The sequence below is a fragment of the Anomaloglossus baeobatrachus genome, chromosome 11 (genome assembly GCF_048569485.1).
Source record: "Anomaloglossus baeobatrachus isolate aAnoBae1 chromosome 11, aAnoBae1.hap1, whole genome shotgun sequence".
Lineage (NCBI taxonomy): Eukaryota > Metazoa > Chordata > Amphibia > Anura > Aromobatidae > Anomaloglossus > Anomaloglossus baeobatrachus.
In genome coordinates, this window is record NC_134363.1 from 95,706,835 (window position 1) to 95,726,848 (window position 20,014).

Below are 20,014 nucleotides of genomic sequence, written 5' to 3' on the forward strand. Positions count from 1 at the left end.
CCCTCCCTTTTCCTGCTGCTTGGAGACCCAGCAAAGGTAAAACTCAAGGTTTCAAAATCCAATTAGGACAGCCCTTGATCCAGAACACCCCTTTTGGAGTGAATTGTCCTACACAGGAGGTGGGAGGGAAGCTCCAAGTTTATAACCTAACTTCAAAGGTCTCCTCCAGACAATTCGGAACCGTCAGTAGAGTTTCGATATTGGGGGGTACATCGCCCCCACAGACAAGACAAGCACATTTTCATATTCCTGAGGGCCAGACACACGTAACACATTTCGGCAAACCTGTATGATGTGCGTAGCCCTCAATAATAACTGGCGACAGGAAGCCCGCAGAACCCTCATATTTCCTATCAAAACAGAGATCAATTCACGACCATCAAAACGAGGGTCATATTTTCCGGGTGAGAAGTTCAGGGGCAGAGTTATGCTGGGAAATATAACATTAGGTTATTCTCAGTTACCAGCAGGGGGAGGGAATTCCCAGCCAGGATGATGTCACGAGGTGGGGCCGTGTGAGCCCAGGACAGAATAGATAAATGCTAAGGGCAGAGGTCCGTGCTTTGTATTTCTTCTGGGAGTCACGTGCTTCATTCATGTAGTGGAGGATAACGAAAACGTCCCTGGCCCCACACAGTACCCCCCCGCATGGGCCAAACCCTCAACCCTAAGGTAATTGATACATCTTTATGCCTGTGTCTGACCGCATCTTATTTGTAAATGTAATCTGACATATATATCTAATATATAAAGCTGAATGTGTGTATGTATGCATGTGTGTATGTGTGTGTGTATGTGTGTATGTGTGTATGTGTGTATGTGTGTATGTGTGTATGTGTGTGTGTGTGTGTGTGTATGTGTGTGTGTGTATGTATATGTATGTGCGTGTGTGTGTGTGTATGTATGTGCGTGCGTGATTGGCATATGCACCGTCGCAGCTACAGACACAAAATTTTGCACACTCACACGTCTGGACCCCGAGAGCGTCATAGGCTATGTTTTGAGGGGAAATTTTAACCCCGCGCTTTACAGTTATTCGCCAAAAAAACTGCCTCCATTAAAGCAAATGGAGCTGGGAGCCACAGTGCAGCCAGAACTTCAGAAGAATGCGCAGCCACGCCCTTAAATGGAATGTTGGCATGTCACAATGCAGCCAGGGAAAGAGGCAGACAGACAGGGAAAGAGGCAGACACAGACAGGGTAAGAGCCAGACACAAAGAGCCAGACAGAGACAGACTGACAGGGAAAGAGCCAGACAGGGAAAGAGCCAGACAGGGAAAGAGCCAGACAGGGAAAGAGCCAGACAGGGAAAGAGCCAGACAGGGAAAGAGCCAGACAGGGAAAGAGCCAGACAGGGAAAGAGATTGAGACAGATGGAGAAAGACAGACAGACAGATAGAGAGAGAGACAGAGAGCGACCCCGGACCCCTGGACCCCGAGAGCGTCCTATGCTATGTTGTGAGGCGAAATGTTAACCCCGCACGTTCCAATTTACAAATCAATTTTGCCCCTATCTACATAAGGGGGAAAAAGTGAAACGAAAAGTGTATCCGTACCGTCGCACTTACAATCACAAAATTTTGCACAGACACCTCATGTGACCCAGAGAACGTTGTAGACTATGTTTTGAGAGGAAAATTTAACCCCGCGCTTTACAGTTACTCTCCAAAAAACATGCCTCCATTAAAGTAAATGGAGCCTGGAACTACAGGTTATTACTAGGAGCTGTGATTGGTTGCTATAGGAACAAAAGACATTCATAGTATATGAAGCTTATATGTGAGGTAATAAGATGTCGGTGGGGAGACAGACCTGGAAAGAGGCAGACCTGGAAAGAGGCAGACCTGGAAAGAGGCAGACCTGGAAAGAGGCAGACCTGGAAAGAGGCAGACCTGGAAAGAGGCAGACCTGGAAAGAGGCAGACCTGGAAAGAGGCAGACCTGGAAAGAGGCAGACCTGGAAAGAGGCAGACCTGGAAAGAGGCAGACCTGGAAAGAGGCAGATGTTATGATACGGAACCATGGAAGATAACCACACATCATTGGCAAAAAGGTGACAAGAGCTTTGGCAACTAATCTGGCCGCCATCCCCTTACTAACCAACACAACTAGAAGTAGCCGAGGGGTGAACTAACATCCTGTGCACCGCGAACCCAGCCGGAGAACTAACTATCCTAAAGGTAGGAAAGATGAATAACTCTCTGCCTCAGAAAATAGACAAGAATAGCAAGCCCCCCACATTCAAAGACTGCGGTGATATAGGAAAAACACAATACACAGGTAGATGACAGGAATAGCAAAAGGTGAGGCCCCCGCTGACTAAACTAGGAAAGGACAGGAAAGGGACTGATGGTAGCCAGAGAAAAACCCTACAAAATACCAACTTCCTGATAGTACAAAAAGGCCCTCAGATCGCTCGATCTGAACTCCGTCCTATACCAGGTGCCCTTGTCATACCAATGAACAGAAAACAAGAATTATAACAAATTTAACAAGCCATAAACACATGGACCCAAAGGAGCTATACTCCACACAGAACTGCAGAGAGTTCCTCAACAATCCACTGAGGGGGAAAATCCCTGGAAGGAAATAAACTGAAACCAACCACAACAAATGACAAACCCAGATAAACAAAAGAACCAGACAATAAATAAAGAGCAAGCACTTATCTGGGGAAGATGTGGTGTAGAGCAGGATTAAGCAGGCTGAAAATACAAAGTACAACTGACATCCAGCAACAGCCTGCAATCAGACCAGGACTTAAATAAGCAGAGAATTAGGCAAGGAAACACCCACTGCACAACCCACCTGGTCTCTGTCCAAACCCTTCCTGGCCACCAGAGGGAGCCTCCCAGCAGCCAAGACATAACTAACATTCACAACAGGCAGACCTGGAAAGAGGCAGACGGAGCACATTACTTGGCCAATTTAGTTAAATCTGTGCAGAATATCTGTGGTGTTGAAATATATGTTGTGAAATGCTTCTATTAGCTTAGTTTTTGCCTTTTAATAATTACATTTCTATTTTTTTTGTGTTTCTTTGTGTGCAGAATAAATTTTTGTTAATACATTCTATTTTGTTACCAGCAGTTATTAACCCGGGCAAAGCCGGGTAGTACAGCTAGTATATATTATATATAATATATATTATATATAAATAAATATATATATATATATATATATATATATATATATATATATATATATATATATACATATACATATACATATATATATATATATATATATATATATATACTGTAAATTCCATACTGTATATATTGTAGTTTCCAGTGTGCCCTTATGGCGATTAAAACTTATGTAATTTAATCTTGGGCTGTTCTGTTATCCCGATCCTGAATTCCACGTCTGTCTGCTCGGCGTAATAGTTATCGTAATCGATTGGTGGCAGCGAGTTTATGTCAAGGATCATTGTGGGGCAACCTGTGAGATCAGGGGTGGATAAGATATATTCCGCCGCAGGAGTTGGGGGAATATATACCTTACTCTCACTGCGAAACCTTCAATCATCGGCATAGTAGAATAGCGGCCTCCTTGCTTATTGTCGGGCAATTCCATAATTGGCCTGACTATAAGAGGGGTGCTAGAGAGCGAGTCACGTGCTCTGTCTGGTAGAAAGGAGGGGTGTAACTCCACTTCTTTCCCCCCTGTTCGTGACACCCACCTTGGAGGTCCTGGACTTCAGCTTCTCTCCTAGTTCCCTGTAATCATTTTAAGGACCTTCCACCTGCCTCTAACTTTGTCATTAGTACCAATGTGCACCATGACCGCTGGGTTTTCCCCAGCCCCACCCAGCAATCTGTCTATCCGATCCGCAATATGCCGAACCCGAGCACCCGGCAGACAACACACTTTCTACAGAAGTCATTTTCCTGGTTGCTAGGAACCACGTCCTGCTGTAGTGGTCTTAGTCCTTCATTCCTAATATCAGTCAAAGAGGCATATTTACTAGGTTGTGCCAGGTCAGGATTAGGCTCTTTGACACTTTTTCCCCTACCTCTTCTTCTAACTGTTACCCAGATACCTACCTCTGGGTCCTGATCTTCCCCACCATCACCCCCCTCCATAGCACTGGCCCCAGCCAGGGAAAGCTCAGTGAGCTCTAAACTCCTCTCCAGGTTTGCAATGCCTCTCAGTGTTGCAAGCTGCTTATTTAGATCAGTTACTTGGACTTCCAAATATGCAACATGCTTGCATCGAGTGCAGACATATTCACCCTCGAAAGGCTGCTTAAGGCATGCGTACATCTGACAAGATACACACCTGGTAGCACTGTCCATGGACCACCTATTAAATGGGGATAAACAGTACAGAAAAAGTAGAAAAACAAAGAAAAAAACAAAACAATGGGAAACGTATAAGGATAAATTCAAACTATATTCTTGTGTACAACTATGAGATTGTGCTTAAACTATGCACTTATCTGCAAGCCTGCACTTTACTGCAGAACCTCGCACGCTCAGCAACCCTCACTGGTTTATATAGTACCACAAGAACTACCAGAAGCTTCTAGAAACAGGTGTGGCTAATACTACTAATTAAATTACAAAACATTTTTGCTTTTTCAGAGTATCACAGACAGACACACAATTCCCTAATGAAATTAAACAATTACACAGTTATCACAACTATGAGATTGTGCTTAAACTATGCACTTATCTGCAACTCCGCACTTTGCTGCAGAACTTCGCACGCTCAGCAACCCTCGCTTGTTTTGGCTGGTTTATGTAGTTCCACAAGAACTACCAGAAGCTTCCAGTAGCTTATAGAAACAGGTGTAGCTAATACTACTAATTAAATCATAAAGTTCATAAAGAGACTATCCTCCATAGGTGAATTATCAGGTTGTGTGAAGCTACTCCCTGATCTAGGGTCCTGTATCCCGCCGTGCTCCATTACGGTCCGGTTACTGGACTTTCTTGGTGCCGACCATTCTCCAAAAATAAGTCCGTGCACCCTTCTCCAATACCCTGCGACCGGGTCTCCAACTCCTCTGGTCCCAGACCACAGTCTGCGACCCAACCAAGGTCACACAGGGAGCTCCAATTCCCTCAGCTCCTCACTCTCTGAGGGCTACTACTCATATCTGACTTCCTCCCTCTCACCAGTCTTCCTGACCCCTTGCTGGGTGCCACTATTCCAGCTAGACCGCCGACTAGTGTGCCTGACAGGATGTGGTGTGAGGTGTGGTTAGGATTTGAGTGCTGATGGAAGCAATACCAGTAGTTGGGGTCCCAGAACCATGGAGGGTGAGTACTGCACCATAAGAGACAGGGGTGCAGTTCCCTGTGACACCCTGACAGAGTCAGGGGCATAACATCATCTACCAGGACAATCAAGATGAAACGAGGGTAGGCAATGATCCCAAACACACAGCTAAGTAGCACAGCAAAATTACTAACATTTAACCTTTAATAAACATACATTAAAAAGGTTGGGAAAACCGCCACATAAAATCAGAGTTGGAATGGATCTCCTGGGTCATCTAGTCCAACCCCCTGCTCAAAGCAGGATTCACTAAAATCATCCCAGACAGATGTCAGTCTAACCTTTTTTTAAAGACTTCCATTGAAGGAGAATTCACAACCTCTCGTGGCAGCCTGTTCCAATTGTTGATCACCCTCACTATCAAAGTTTTTTTGTAATATCTAATCTGTGTCTAGTCCCCATCAGTTTCATCCCATTGCTTTTAGTCTTTCCTTGTGAAAATGAGAATAAAACTGATCCCTCTACAGTGTGACAGCCTTTAAGATATTTGTAGACAGCTATTAGGTCTCCTCTCAGTCTTCTCTTTTGCAAGCTAAACAATCCTAAATCCTGTAACCATTCCCCATAGGATATGGTTTGCAGACCAGTCACTATTCTGGTCACTCTTCTCTGAACTTGCTCCAGTTTGTTGATGTCTTTTTTAAAATGTGGTCCCCAGAACTGGACACTATATTCCAGAAGAGGTCTGACTAAAGAGGAGTAAAGGGGGATAATGACTTCACGTGATCTAGACTGTATGCTTCAGTTAATACATCCTAGAATGGGGTTTGCCTTTTTTGCTGCTGCATCACACTGTTGACTCAGGTATACCTCCCATTTGTTATGTTCCTAGTGAAAATTGAAGATGGGTCACTGAGCATGCCACTAACAAATGTTCATACAAAAAAAACACAATAAACAAACACAAAAAAACAAAGAAATAAGTAATTGTTCCCTCCCATGGAATTGGACAGTGGTCCTTTGCAGATGAAGAAAAAGAAAAACAATTTAATCTAATAAACAATTCTCACAGTGACAGTGGTCAGCCGTGTAGTATCAATATTATTTAAATTGGAATGGTCTCACCAAATCCGCATGAGTCAGGGTGTAGACAGTCTCTGCCAGTTCAACGGTCCAGGGTCCCCAAATACATCACTGACCCTTATCAACTCCTGGAAAACTGTAAACTGACACCCAGAAACTCCCATCCCTACAAGAACAGTCCACAGCTTGATGAACTAGACTGAACCTCTATGGTGACCCTATTGGTGTCCCGACATGTTTCTTCCACCGGGACACTTCAGGGGACATGATATCAAGTGATGGGTAAGGTCCTCTGTTCCAATTACCTCCTAGCCACACTGCTTAGGAAACTCTCAATTGGCTTCAGAGAAATAAAGTAAAGCTGCTAGAATGGCTGAGCCAATCACCTGACCTGAATCCAATAGAAAATTTATAGAAGGAACTAAAGCTCAGAGTTCATAGAAGGAGCTCACAGAACCTTTAGGATTTGTGCTTGTGTAGAAGAATGGTCCAAAATCACACCAGAGCAATGTATACAATTAGATTCTCAATACATGAGACGTCTTAAAGCTGTCATCACCAACAAAGGTTCTTTTACGAAGCATTGAATACATTTCATTACGCATGTTCAATACTTTTTTCCGGTGTCCTTTAACAATTTATGGACATCTAGAATATGATTATTTTGCCTGTGTGGATTGGATGGGCTGTTACGGACATCTGGTGAGAAATTCATCTCAATAGCACCTTTAGAAATATATTTACTAAGAATATTGGTGTTGTGTTCAATTCTTAGTTTAACCACTGTATATATAGATAGATATGTGTGTATTGTCTGAAAAAGCTCATAAATATAAGTAGCTTCTCAAACAATGTATTATAAACAATTTCCAATAATGATGGACAGTTTGGGGCATATGAAAACACTGACTTCTATACAAAGCATCAGAAGACCAGAAAGAGATCATGGTTTTTAACATCATCTTCATTATATGTTAAAAAGATCTTGACCATTCTATTTTCCATATTAGTATAACATTTACAATTAAAATACACAAACCTTTCGTTTTCGTGTAGTCAGAACTTGAAATGGCTGGATTTGCTTTTTTTGAGGGTCCCATGCAACAGCTTCTGAGTCAAAGATACAGGATTTCACTGTATTTTTCATAACCTAGAGTAGAAGATTAAAAAATATAATGAAAGTATATCAAGCAATAAAAAAAGGCTCTGTATTCGGGAGTATAGAAAAGTATAGTTAAAATATATTGATACAATTTATACACTTTATTAAACAGTCTAGTTAAATACCTATGTATATACCATAGTTCCTATCAATATCCGTGTATCTACTAAGTCTGGTATCCGTTTTTTCACTGATACAGCATGCGCCAGTTATAACCTATGGTGTAATTTATACATGCATGTTTTCACAGTGTGTCTGTGCAAAGAACACAGACATGTCCGCTTTTTTCAGCAGCACAGTTGACAACAGTCAATGCAAGTTTATGGGTCTGTGAGAAACACGTACAGCACACGGATGGCATCAGTTTGATGTACCTGTTTAACATTGAAAATGGTTTTCTCTGCTGCTCATATACCAGTTCTCTGAATGCAGAGCTCTGTATAACCCCGCCTACACCACTGATTGCCAGTTTTTTGCATATGCAGTGTTCTCAGAAAGCTGCCAATCATCATCTCTTGCTGATAAGATTGTGCTTTTATTAAAACTACAGTATCCGAGCTTGGACAGAAGACGGGACGATGTAGGAGGCTCGACCCCGACTACCATCAAGCCTGCCATTGAGATAAGGGATAGCACAGGGGTCCCAGTCTTAGGGTCAGCCTAGGAGCCCCTATTCCATCCATACAACCCTGGGACATTATTTCCGGCCAACACATTTTTCCCTATGGATTCTGGTTCAGGTCTCGCCAAACAAATGCAGGCATTGACAATGCAGGTAGGTGAGCTCAGGCTTCATCAGCCACTGCGACGCAGGGCACCATGGTCGTCAGTACTCCTGAGCCTAAGCGGGCGCTTTTTGAGAGGTTTTCGGGGGGATTGCATTTTGTTTGTCTCCTTTCGGGAGGCATCCCAGTTGTACATCCGCCTTTCTTCTGGGAGTGAGGCTCAGCATGTGGGTATTGTGGGTATCACCAGAACATCATCTATATATCTATACCATGATATTATATGGTCCTGCCACATTTTTTTTTATCCCCCCCCCCTCCACTTCCCTCTGTTTTTTTCCCCATCCTCTTATGCATATTTATATATGTGATCGGTGACGGTGCCATAATGATATGAGTTGCAATCAATCATATAGCAGGATCCGATGCTTAACTGGGTTCAATTGTGTTTACCAGTTTTAGTGGTTAAATTAGGGTCTGCTATAGTTGATGCAGATGAATTTTAAACACTTTTGGCCGACATTTGTTTTTTACTCTGCTGTGCGCATGTGCAACGTGAATTGAGTAACTTTGCTTGAGAATACGGGTAGTATCATAATTTGACTAAGACCGCTTAATTAGGAGCATGCGTGATACTTACTGAGATATCGCGTTGTTTTAATCAAGTGATTGGAGGAGGATGTTTGTGTTAAAACAGTGGAGACGTGGTGGCAAGGGGCGGATTCATCGCATGAATGTGCTCCTGAGTTGTGATCATGAGAGTCTGATAGGTGAATTTACATGGTTGCGCACTATTTAAAGGTAGGGATCTGCCTTGGATATGCAGATCGCCACCATTGCTTGATGTGATGACAGCTGCAGGACTATCATTGTGACATGCGTCTTGCGTGGGAGTAGATAGGAGCTCCTTGGTGCTGCTGCTGAATATCGATACCAATATCTGGATTCTGCATAGGTGAGCTCTTCTGTCTATGGGAATTTGTATGGATACTTTGGCTGTTTGGCAGGCGGCTTGATTATATATGACTGACTTTGTTTGCACATAGAATTTGGATTGCACAAATACCTTGTGCTGACTGTGTGCTCATTGTACCTATTTTAAACAGGCAAGCTATACACTAGCATAAACATATTTGGCAGGTGGCTGGACTTTATGATGATGAAAGGGACAATGGCACACAGTAATCCAGGGTGCATAATTATTTTACGTTAATTGAATGCCTCTTCTGCCCACTTTATATGCTTCTTGCCAGTGATATTCAGCTGTGTGATGAAGTTATATCTAATTGGTAGAAAATATAATCCCGCTGTAATATATTACTAAAGGGGTTCTTTATACTATTTTCTCTCATAGATCCTATTTGTGGAGGATTGATATATTGCACCTCAACATATCTGATAATATTTTGGATTAATTTTGAATGTAAGGCCTCCTGAAGAACCCCGGCCATGGAAGAGGAGAAACGCGTCGAGGCAGAGGCGAGAAATGAATTCTGATAGGACTCCTCTATATGGAAGGACTGTTATCCGATAGGTGACTCCATAATTGTAAAGTCTTTCCCCTGTTGGAGGGACAGGAGCACCAACGATTTGGCTATATGAATCCAAAAGGAGTGTAGCTTTACAATAACTACAGGACAACTTTTTGTATGTTTTGTGTCATTTGACATTTTTTTGTACCCTGAGATAACACTAAAAATATAGACCTATAAGAGAAAGGAGGGGCTTTGACGACCTGGGCTAATTTTGATATACGCATTTTGTGTATGGCATTCTTTCTAGTGCCATGCATGATTGGATATACGGTGCGGAAAACCTTGGCCAATTTTTTTGATTGACATAAAGGTTTCCCCTGTATACTTCTTTATAATACTGGTGATCTCTCCTATCTTCTTTCAGTTGAGGTTGATATTTTGGCCTACTACTGATACGTGCACCAATAAGAGGGAATTTTCCTGGTGCTGTGTATGATTACTAATAAGGTATAGAGAATCCAGGTTATCTATTTTTGAATAAATAATGTAAAGGTTTCCCCTGTATACTTTTTGTACAAATGGTGATTTGTTTAATCTCCTTCCATCAGTTCAAATTTATATATATGCATTACAGGTTTGGACCTGCCCGGTTTGAATGAAACAATTGTCTACCTCTCTTCTTTTTCCTCTCATTGCCCATTTCTATCCACTATTGGTGTATGGTTGATCTTTTCTAAAACTAGGGAACACTAGGAACTATTAGAGGGATAGTCTTCGTGGAGCGGGGACCCCAGATCACCTTAGGGAGGTCTCAGTTGTCAGGCAGTGGACATCATAGGGAGATATCAGGGTTATATTGTGTTGTGGGGCAATATTATTAATTGGCACTCTTATCTTGCACCGGTGCCTTTATTGTATATTTGGTGTTTTTAATTGCTTGTAAGAAAACAATAAAACGTGATGTTTTTATAATCCGGGTCTTGGATTTAAGGTATTTAAATTTATTATTTACTTACAATATCCTTTTCTACTGCAATGATCTAAGGTCTCACATGGAGCATGTTAAGCAAATGTTGCTGTTACTCAGGTCTAACAAGCTTTAAAAGTGTATATGTGTGGTTCAAGAGCTACCTTTTTTGGGTTACATAATTTCCACAACTGGCTTCAGGATGGATCCCGCTAAAGTACAGGCGGTGTTAAATTAGGACCGTCCTGAGAACCTAAAGGCGCTGCAGTGATTTTTAGACTGCGCAGATTACTGTAGGAAGTTCATTAGGATTTTTTTTGGCTATTGCAAGACCCCTGACCAAAATAACCAAAAAAGGGGAGGACTTCACTGACTGGTCTGACAGAGCTTTGCGTGCATTTGATTGGCTTAAGAAATGTTTTGCGTCAGCTCCGGTACTTATACAGCCCAACGTGTCTCTGCCTTTTACGGTTGAGGTGGACACGTCTGAGATAGGGGTTGGAGAAGTTAGAGTCAGTTCAAAGGCGGCTAACTAGACTACTACAAGGAATGGAAGGCCTCCTATATGATGATAGGTTGAAAAAGTTAGATATGTTTAGCTTAGAAAAAAGACGTCTCAGATGAGATCTCATTTATATGTATAAATACATGTGTGGTCCATATAAAGGACTGGCACATGACTTATTCCTTCCAAAGAGAATACTAAAGGACCAGGGGGCATACACTACGAGTGGAAGAAAAGCGATTCCGGCAGCTAAATAGGAAAGGGTTCTTTACAGTTAGAGCAGTCAGACTGTGGAATGCCCTACCACAAGAGGTAGTAATGGCAGATACTATAACGACTTTTAAAAAAGGGCTGGATGATTTCCTCAGTACACACAACATTGTTGGTTATAAATGACTTGGGGACAAAATGTAGAACTAGTGGAGGAAGGTTGAACTAGATTGACCTACGTCTTTTTTCAACCTAAGTAACTATGTAACTATGTCTCAGGGTCAATCACCTGGTAAACTTCTTCCTTGCGCTTTCTTTTCTAGGAAGAAGTCACCAACCAAACGTAACTATGATATTGGGAATAGGGAGATACTTGCCATAAGTTGGCATATGAGGATTGGTGGCACTTCCTGGAGGGGGCTGTCCACCCAGTTGTTGTCATCACCGACCATAAGAACTTATTGAATCTTCAAGTCAGCCAAGCATCTTTCTCCGAGACAAGCTCAATGGTCCTTGTTTTTTAATAGGTTTAATTTTATTGTTACCTACCGCCCTGGGTCTAAAAGCACCAAGGCGGATGCGTTATCCAGGTGTTTTCCAAGTGGAGAACCCTAGGAGGAACCATGCCAATCCTGCAGGAAGCTGTAGTGATTTCAGCTCTCAGTACGGAGGTGGAGTCTGAGATTGCTGGGACTCAGGATGAGGCACCATCTGGTGTTCCTGCTAACAAGTCATTCATTTCCTTGAACCTTCGTCTTAATGTTTTGGGGGAGCACCATGATTCAGTCCTGGCTGGTCATCCAGAAGTGAATCATGTGTCATTTATGGTGACCTAAGGCTATGTGCGCACGTAGCGTTCTGTCCCTGCAGAAATTTCTGCAGAAATCTGCTGCAGAAAGAGTCCGTAATGAAAAAAAAAATGCAGATTTCATGTGCTCTGAGTGCAGCTCCTCCCATAGACAGAGCGGGGGATGCATGCAGAGCGCACGAATGAAGTGACATGTCACTTCTTAGAACGTGCGCTTCGGGCAGCAGCCGAATCGCTGCGCTCTAATATGCCACGTGCGCACGTCTCCTGCATAATCTTCATAGATTATGCTGGGGACACATGCAGTTACGCTGCGGTGCAGATCGCAGCGTAACTGCTTGCAAATACGCAACGTGCGCACATAGCCTAAGATACGTAGGGATGTTGCCTCTTATGTGTCCGCATGTACCATCTGTGCACAATCTAAGTCATCACACTCCCGTTCAACTGGGTGTTTTCTACCATTGTCCATTTCCTAGCAAACCGTGGATTAATATTTCTATGGATTTTATTACTGATCTGCACTCCTCTGCTGGTAATATAGTGATTTTAATGGTGGTTGACAAATTTTCCAAAATATCCCATTTTTTTGCTTTGCCTTATTTACCTAATGCCAAGACATTAGGCCATGTATTCATACAGGAGATTGTCAGGCTCCATGATATGCAGTCTGATATAGTTTCTGATAGGGGTACACAGTTCATAGCAAATTTTTGGAAAGCATTCTGCTCTCCCTTGGGTATTAAGTTGTCACATTCATCTGCTTTCCACCCACAATCAGACGAGTTTGGCTGGCTGAGTTTGCCATTAACAATCACCGTCATGAGTCCTCCGCTGTATCACCGTTTTTGTGTCTATGGTCAACATCCTCAATTTTGTATACTACATAAGAGGCACTCTTCCGGGGTACCAGAGGAGGATCAGGTAGGTTCTGTATTGGCATCCACTTAGACAAATGTTCAGCGACATTTGCTTTCCATGGGGACGAAACATAAGCGTGTGGCTGACTGTGGACGTGTGCAAGGTCCGGACCTGTCTGTTGGTGATTGGGTGTGGCTTTCCACTAGAAATATCAAGCTTAAGTTATCATCGCTAAAGTTGGGACCACGTTTCATCGGTCCGTTTCAGATTTCCTCCATCAGTTCGCTCGCTTTCTGGGTGGTGTTACCGGCTATCTACAAGATCCATAATTTTTTTAATAAAATCACTTTTAAAGAGTTGTTGGTTCAGTAACCTCTGTTTCTGTTCCTCCACCTCCGGTTTTGGTTAATGGTTCTTTGGAGTTTGAGGTGTCTAGGATCATTGATTCCCAGTTAGTTCGTCGTTCTCTGCAATATCTGGTACACTGGCGGGATTATGGCCTGGAGGAGAAGACTAGGGTACCAGCCTCAGATATTCATGCAGAGCTCTTGGTTATGGCCTTTCATCGCTGCCATCCTGAGAAGCCGGGGTCGTTGGTCTCTGAGGGTCCTGAGGTCCCTCGTAGAAGAAGAGTTACTGTTGTGCGGTGTTCTGCGTTGCACTCACTGGGTGTCATGGCGGCATCGGACTCTGTTCATACTGCGAAGTTCGTCAACCTGCCTGGGATTCTTTAGTTGCACAGATCATCATAGGCATCGGCTAGTTCTGGCTTCACTGCTCTCCAGTTGAGCGAGAGTTAATTTCTGCTAGACTGTGAGCAGCTGCGGTGTGCTCAGGTTGCTGATCACCATCACCAGTCTTTATAAGGTTCTGGATTCTGGGGCTGTTTGCCAGAAATAGCTCTTTGCTTCCTGGTGCTATCCAGTTACATGGTGATCTTCAGTTTGCAGTTCAGCATGGTGTGTGAGTCCTTCAGTTGTGTAGTTATTTCCTATCCCTTTTACTTTACTCCCCAGTTCACATATTCTGCTTTCTTTGTGTTTGAGTGCTGTGTGCATAAGTTTTCCTTTGCCCTTGTCTGTGACTATTTGTGGGGTGGGGTTACTGGGTCTCTGGGCCACTCCCCGGGTGGAGGGGTGTGTAGTATCGGGGCTTGGACAGGAGACAGGGTCACGTTGGAAGCTCGACCTAGACTACCATTCAAGATAAGGGACAGCACAAGGGTCCCAGTCTTCGGGTCAGCCTAGAAGCCCCTGTTCCAGTCACACACCCCCGTGAGAGACACATGACAGCAGCCCAGTAAGTGACATCTCACTGCAATCAGGGTCTCTCCATTATGCAGCTCTCAGATTAGATGGCAAAAATCTTGCGTGTGTATGAACTCTATATATATATATAGTACATTTATATCGAATTTGCACCCATTACCTTATTTAACCATTTATGTGCTGCAATACTGATAAGTCTTTCTTTAATGCACATTTTTTGCTCTTAATACTAATTTTGATAAACATTTAATTAAGAACATTGATTAGCAGCACCTGGCTGCAACTTAACCTCAATTATTTTGGAAGTAAAGGTTTGAGTACACAAACCGACCAGCGGCACTACACCCCTGCCAATTGGCATCTTAATTGCTGATCTGTGGTCATTTAATAGCCTTTTACATAGGCAGACTACTTGTAACGACTCTCACTGAACAAAGTGTAATAGATTTCTCGTTGTGCATAGGCTACCATTGTTCTTTACAGGACAAGTATGGTTTACACAGTGCAATGCACTGATCAGAACTTTTGTGCAGCATAAAAGATGATTTCACTGAACAAACAAGGGTTTGGCTCATTCATCTGGTGATCGGCAGTCTGGTTAGACTGCAAGATTAGTATGGACTGTTCTTAGAAATGCTCGATCAATAAAATCTTTCAGTGTAAATTTGACCCTTAGGTTATGTGCGCACGTTGCGTAATTACATGCAGTTACGCTGCGCTTTGTAGCGCAGCGTAACTGCATGCGTCCTGCGTCCCCTGCATAATCTATGGAGAATGTGCAGGGGCCGTGCGCACATGGCGTTTTAGAGCGCAGCGCTTCGGCTGCTGCCTGAAGCGCGCGTTCTAAGAAGTGACATGTCACTTCTTCCGTGCGCTTTGCCGGCAGCCCCTGCTCTGTCTATGGCAGGAGCTGCATGCAGAGCGCACGTTCTCTGCCGGCACCATGCGCTTCAGAACGGAGCTTTTCAGCTGCGCTCTGAAGCACACCTTTTAGATGCAGTGCAGAGCGCACACGTGCGCACATAACCTTAGGCTTTATTTTCATGTTTTACACACTGATGCTGCATTATGGCCTAGGTTTTGTTAAATAATGCCAACGCATAATCAAATGTCATTGTTTAATTGTTCATCAGTAACTGATTACCTAAAAAGTCTAAAGCTGCATCAAACCAGAAGACTTCAAGAGCATGGTCCTTTGGCATAGACGAGACCCAGCGGGAGATATTAATGCGAAAAGCCTGTACCACATTTGATGAAAATTAAACCGTATATCGGCATCAAAGCCTCATTCCACTTGTCAAGCAGTGTGGCCAATGGGTGATTTGTGCTGGTTTCACAGAGCATTCTTTAACATATGGAAGAACATTGATGTCAATGCTTTGGCGCAATTTCCATGCATAAATTGCAGTAAAATAGCGTGATTTTGTTGTACTTTGTAGAGCAGTTATTGCTTGGGAAACAGCTGCAGGTTTGTGCTTTTTCACTACTTTGCTGCACATGGATTTTTTCACCCATTTTCCAGTGCATAACATGATAAAACAGATGGTATTCAAAATTAAAAGCCATCCCATAAAAAAAAGAAAAAAAACAAATAAACCTCAAACGGCTATGTGAACAGAAAAATAAAAATGATATGCCTCTTTGAAAAAGTGTAGAAAAAAAAATGGAATAGCAAAATCAGAAACTTGCCATGTCGGGAAGGGGTTAAGTTAGTGGTAAATTTAGATTGATCCAACTTGAGTTAAATTATGACAAAAATTTGAAAATCTGAAATGTGCCATTAAAGGGAACCTGTCACTACTTTTTTGGACTATAAGCTGTGGCCTCCACCATCGGGCTCTTATATACAGCACTAGAAGGTGGTGTTTTGTGTGTGCGGCGTTGTCTGTGTGTGTGGGTGTCTGTGTAGGGCAGTGTTTGTGTTTCCCAGTGTGTGTGTGGTGTGTTGTGCAGTGCGTGTGTGGCAGTGTGTGTGTGTGTGTGTGTGTTTTGGGGGGAGGTGTGCACCCCCCATCGTGCTCCATCCCCCATGCTGCGCACCCCCCATCGTGCTCCATCCCCCATGCTGCGCACCCCCCATGCTGCGCACCCCCCATCGTGCTCCATCCCCACTCCCCATTGTGCTCCATCCCCCATGCTGCGTACTCCCCATCGTGCTCCATCCCCGATGCTGCGCACTCCCAAACGTGCTCCATCCCCCATGCTGCGCACTCCCCATCGTGCTCCATCCCCCAAGCTGCGCACTCCCAAACGTGCTCCATCCCCCATGCTGCGCACCTCCCCATCGTGCTCCATCCCCCATGCTGCACACCCACCATTGTGCTCCATCCCCCATGCTGCGCACTCCCCATTGTGCTCCATCCCCCATGCTGCGCATTCCCCATCGTGCTCCATCCCCCATGCTGCGCACTCCCAAACGTGCTCCATCCCCCATGCTGCGCACTCCCCATCGTGCTCCATCCGCCATGTTGTGCACCCCCCATCGTGCTCCACAGTCACACATCAGACAGTAAACACGCACACATCTGCGGCGTTGTCTGTGTGTGTGGGTGTCTGTGTAGGGCAGTGTTTCCCAGTGCTCCATCCCCCATGCTGCGCACCTCCAATCGTGCTCCATCCCCCATGCTGCACACTCCCAATCGTGCTCCATCCCCCATGCTGCGCACCCCCCATCGTGCTCCATCCCCCATGCTGCGCACCCCCCATCGTGCTCCATCCCCCATGCTGCGCACTCCCCATCGTGCTCCATCCCCCATGCTGCGCACTCCCCATCGTGCTCCATCCCCCATGCTGCGCACCCCCCATCGTGCTCCATCCCCCATGTTGTGCACCCCCATCGTGCTCCACAGTCACACATCAGACAGTAAACACGCACACATCTGCGGCGTTATCTGTGTGTGTGGGTGTCTGTGTAGGGCAGTGTTTCTTAGTGTGTGTGCGGTGTGTTGTGCAGTGCGTGTGTGGCAGTGTGTGTGTGTGTGTGTGTGTGTGTTTTGGGGGGAGGTGTGCACCCCCCATCGTGCTCCATCCCCCATGCTGCGCACCCCCCATCGTGCTCCATCCCCACTCCCCATTGTGCTCCATCCCCCGTGCTGCGTACTCCCCATCGTGCTCCATCCCCCATGCTGCGCACTCCCAAACGTGCTCCATCTCCCATGCTGCGCATTCCCCATCGTGCTCCATCCCCCATGCTGCGCACTCCCAAACGTGCTCCATCCCCCATGCTGCGCACTCCCCATCGTGCTCCATCCCCCATGCTGCGCACCTCCAATCGTGCTCCATTCCCCATGCTGCGCACCCCCCATCGTGCTCCATCCCCCATGCTGCACACTCCCAATCGTGCTCCATCCCCCATGCTGCGCACTCCCCATCGTGCTCCATCCCCCATGCTGCGCACTCCCCATCGTGCTCCATCCCCCATGCTGCGCACTCCCCATCGTGCTCCATCCCCCATGCTGCGCACCCCCCATCGTGCTCCATCCCCCATGTTGTGCACCCCCCATCGTGCTCCACAGTCACACATCAGACAGTAAACACGCACACATCTGATCGCATACACTCACACACACACCCCACTTCTCCCTGTGCCCACCGGTGTGCGGTCCCAGCAGCTGTGCTGCACGCCATGCTCCTCTGCCGACACTCACAGATCCGATCGCATACACTCACACACACACACTCACACATCAGAACACACTCACGCACATCCGATCGCATACACTCACACACACACACTGACGATATCGCACATACGCGCTGACACAATCACAACATCCGGAGATACCACATGCTTCCGGCCAAGTGATCCTCCGGCAGGTCCTGGAAGATCACTGCACGCACAGGATCGCCGCCGAGAAGCAAGCGATATCACGGGATGTTGTAAGTATGTGGATGCGATCTGATGTGTGTGTGAGGTGTGTGTGAGAGTGAGTGTGATCTGATGTGTGTGTCTGTTCTTATGTGTGTGCGTGTGTGTGTGTTCCGCCGCTGCAGGACGTGGATGCGATCTGATGTGTTTGTGAGAGTGAATGTGATCTGATGTGTGTGTGTGTGTGTGTGTGTGTGTGTGTGTGTGTGTCCGCCGCTGCAGGACCTTGATGCACTCACCTCGGGGCGAGAGGCCATTCCGTGTAGGGGGCGGAGCCTGGGCGAGCGGCCAATCTGTGCGGGGGGCGGAGCCAAGGCGAGGCGAGCGGCCAATCCGTGAAGCCGAGCGGCCAATCCGTGCGGGGGGCGGGGCCATGGCGAGGCCAGCGGCCAATCCGCTGTTTGTCACCGTAAGGACATGTCACGGTAAGGACACAATTTTGGAGCAAGACAGACAGACAGACAGACAAAATAAGGCAATTATATATATAGATTCTAACATGCTGTATATAAGAACCCAGGCCGCTGTAATAACATAAAAAAACACTTTATAATACTTACCCAACGGTCGCTCTGCGGTGGAATAGGGCCTAATGGGCGTCTCCATTGTCCGGTGCGGGTGCCTCCCCTTTCAGCCATCTTCGTCGTCTTTCTGAAGCCTGTGTGCATGACCCAGCTACGTCATACACACTCGCCGGTCCTGCGCATTCGCACTACATACTTTGATCTGCCCTGCTCAGGGCAGATCCAAGTGCGCCTGCTCAGGACCGGAATGCCGGCGAGTGGGGATGACGTCGGACCCGTCATGCACCGCGTTTAGAGAAGAAGGAGAACAAAGATGGCCAAAACAGGCAGCTCCGGCACCGGACAACAGACGCCCATTTGGCCCTATTCCACCGCAGCGCGACCGTTGGGTAAGTATTCTAAAGTGTTTTTTATGTTGTCACAGCGGCCTGGGCTCTTATTTATAGCATGTTAGAATGCTGTATATAAGAGCCTCGTGGTGGTGGCCGCAGCTTATAGTCCAAAAAAGTGGTGACAGATTCCCTTTAAAACAATATAAAGCTGTTGTCCGGTCTTGTAGTGATTCTGCAGTCAATTTATGGATTCTTCATTGTTGCGGGAGGTTTATACTTCCAGCCACATTCCAAGTAGATGTGCTTAGTCTCACTCAATACATTTAGTCAGCATGTGATCGCTCTCACCAGCAACACTGGAGAGTCTGACCATGCACACACCGCAAGGACTCAGAAATCTACCGTCACACAGAGGAATTGCAGACTTTAACCAGACTGCTCAACATTTTTAATAAGTAACATTTACCATGTGTCCACTTTACGTCAGCAACATTTCCGAAACAACCTTATATTTTGCAATGGTGTTAGAAGGTTAAAAAGAGTTAACAGCAACTTTTCACTTTTTCAACAAAATTTACAAAAACTCTTTTTTATGGACCACTTCACTTTTAATTTGACTATGGCGAATAGATCAGTAAACTCCAAAACAAGACCCCAAGTTACAAACTGCACCCCTCAAAGAATTGAAAACAGCATTAATGGAGTTTACAAAGTATCAATTCCTGTGAAGCAACTGAAGGCTTAAAGTGGAATGTAAAAATATTGCTATGATGTAAATTCTTGTATTTTTCACAAGTAGAAAATGGACCCCAGAAATTGTTGTGCAACGTCTAATGAAAACGGCAATATCCTATATGTGGTTTGAAACGATTTGGGCAAGTGGCAGAGCTCAGAAGGGAAAACGATTTTTTTTGGGCAAAAGTTTAGATAGACTAAATTGCAAATAACGTGTCACATTTTCAGATATAGACACACAAATCTTGCATTCCCACAATAGA

The 20,014-nt window shown here is 45.1% G+C and overlaps 1 protein-coding gene across 3 annotated transcripts in view; it reads right to left on the reverse strand.

Moving 5' to 3' along the window:
* Positions 1-20,014, reverse strand: part of LIG1 (DNA ligase 1) — a 793,173-nt gene that overhangs the window by 309,435 nt on the left and 463,724 nt on the right. For all 3 annotated transcript variants that reach the window (XM_075328747.1, XM_075328748.1, XM_075328746.1), the window contains exon 21: positions 7,351-7,461. In XM_075328747.1, coding sequence (XP_075184862.1) covers positions 7,351-7,461 — 111 coding nt within the window. The remainder of the gene's footprint in view (positions 1-7,350; positions 7,462-20,014) is intronic.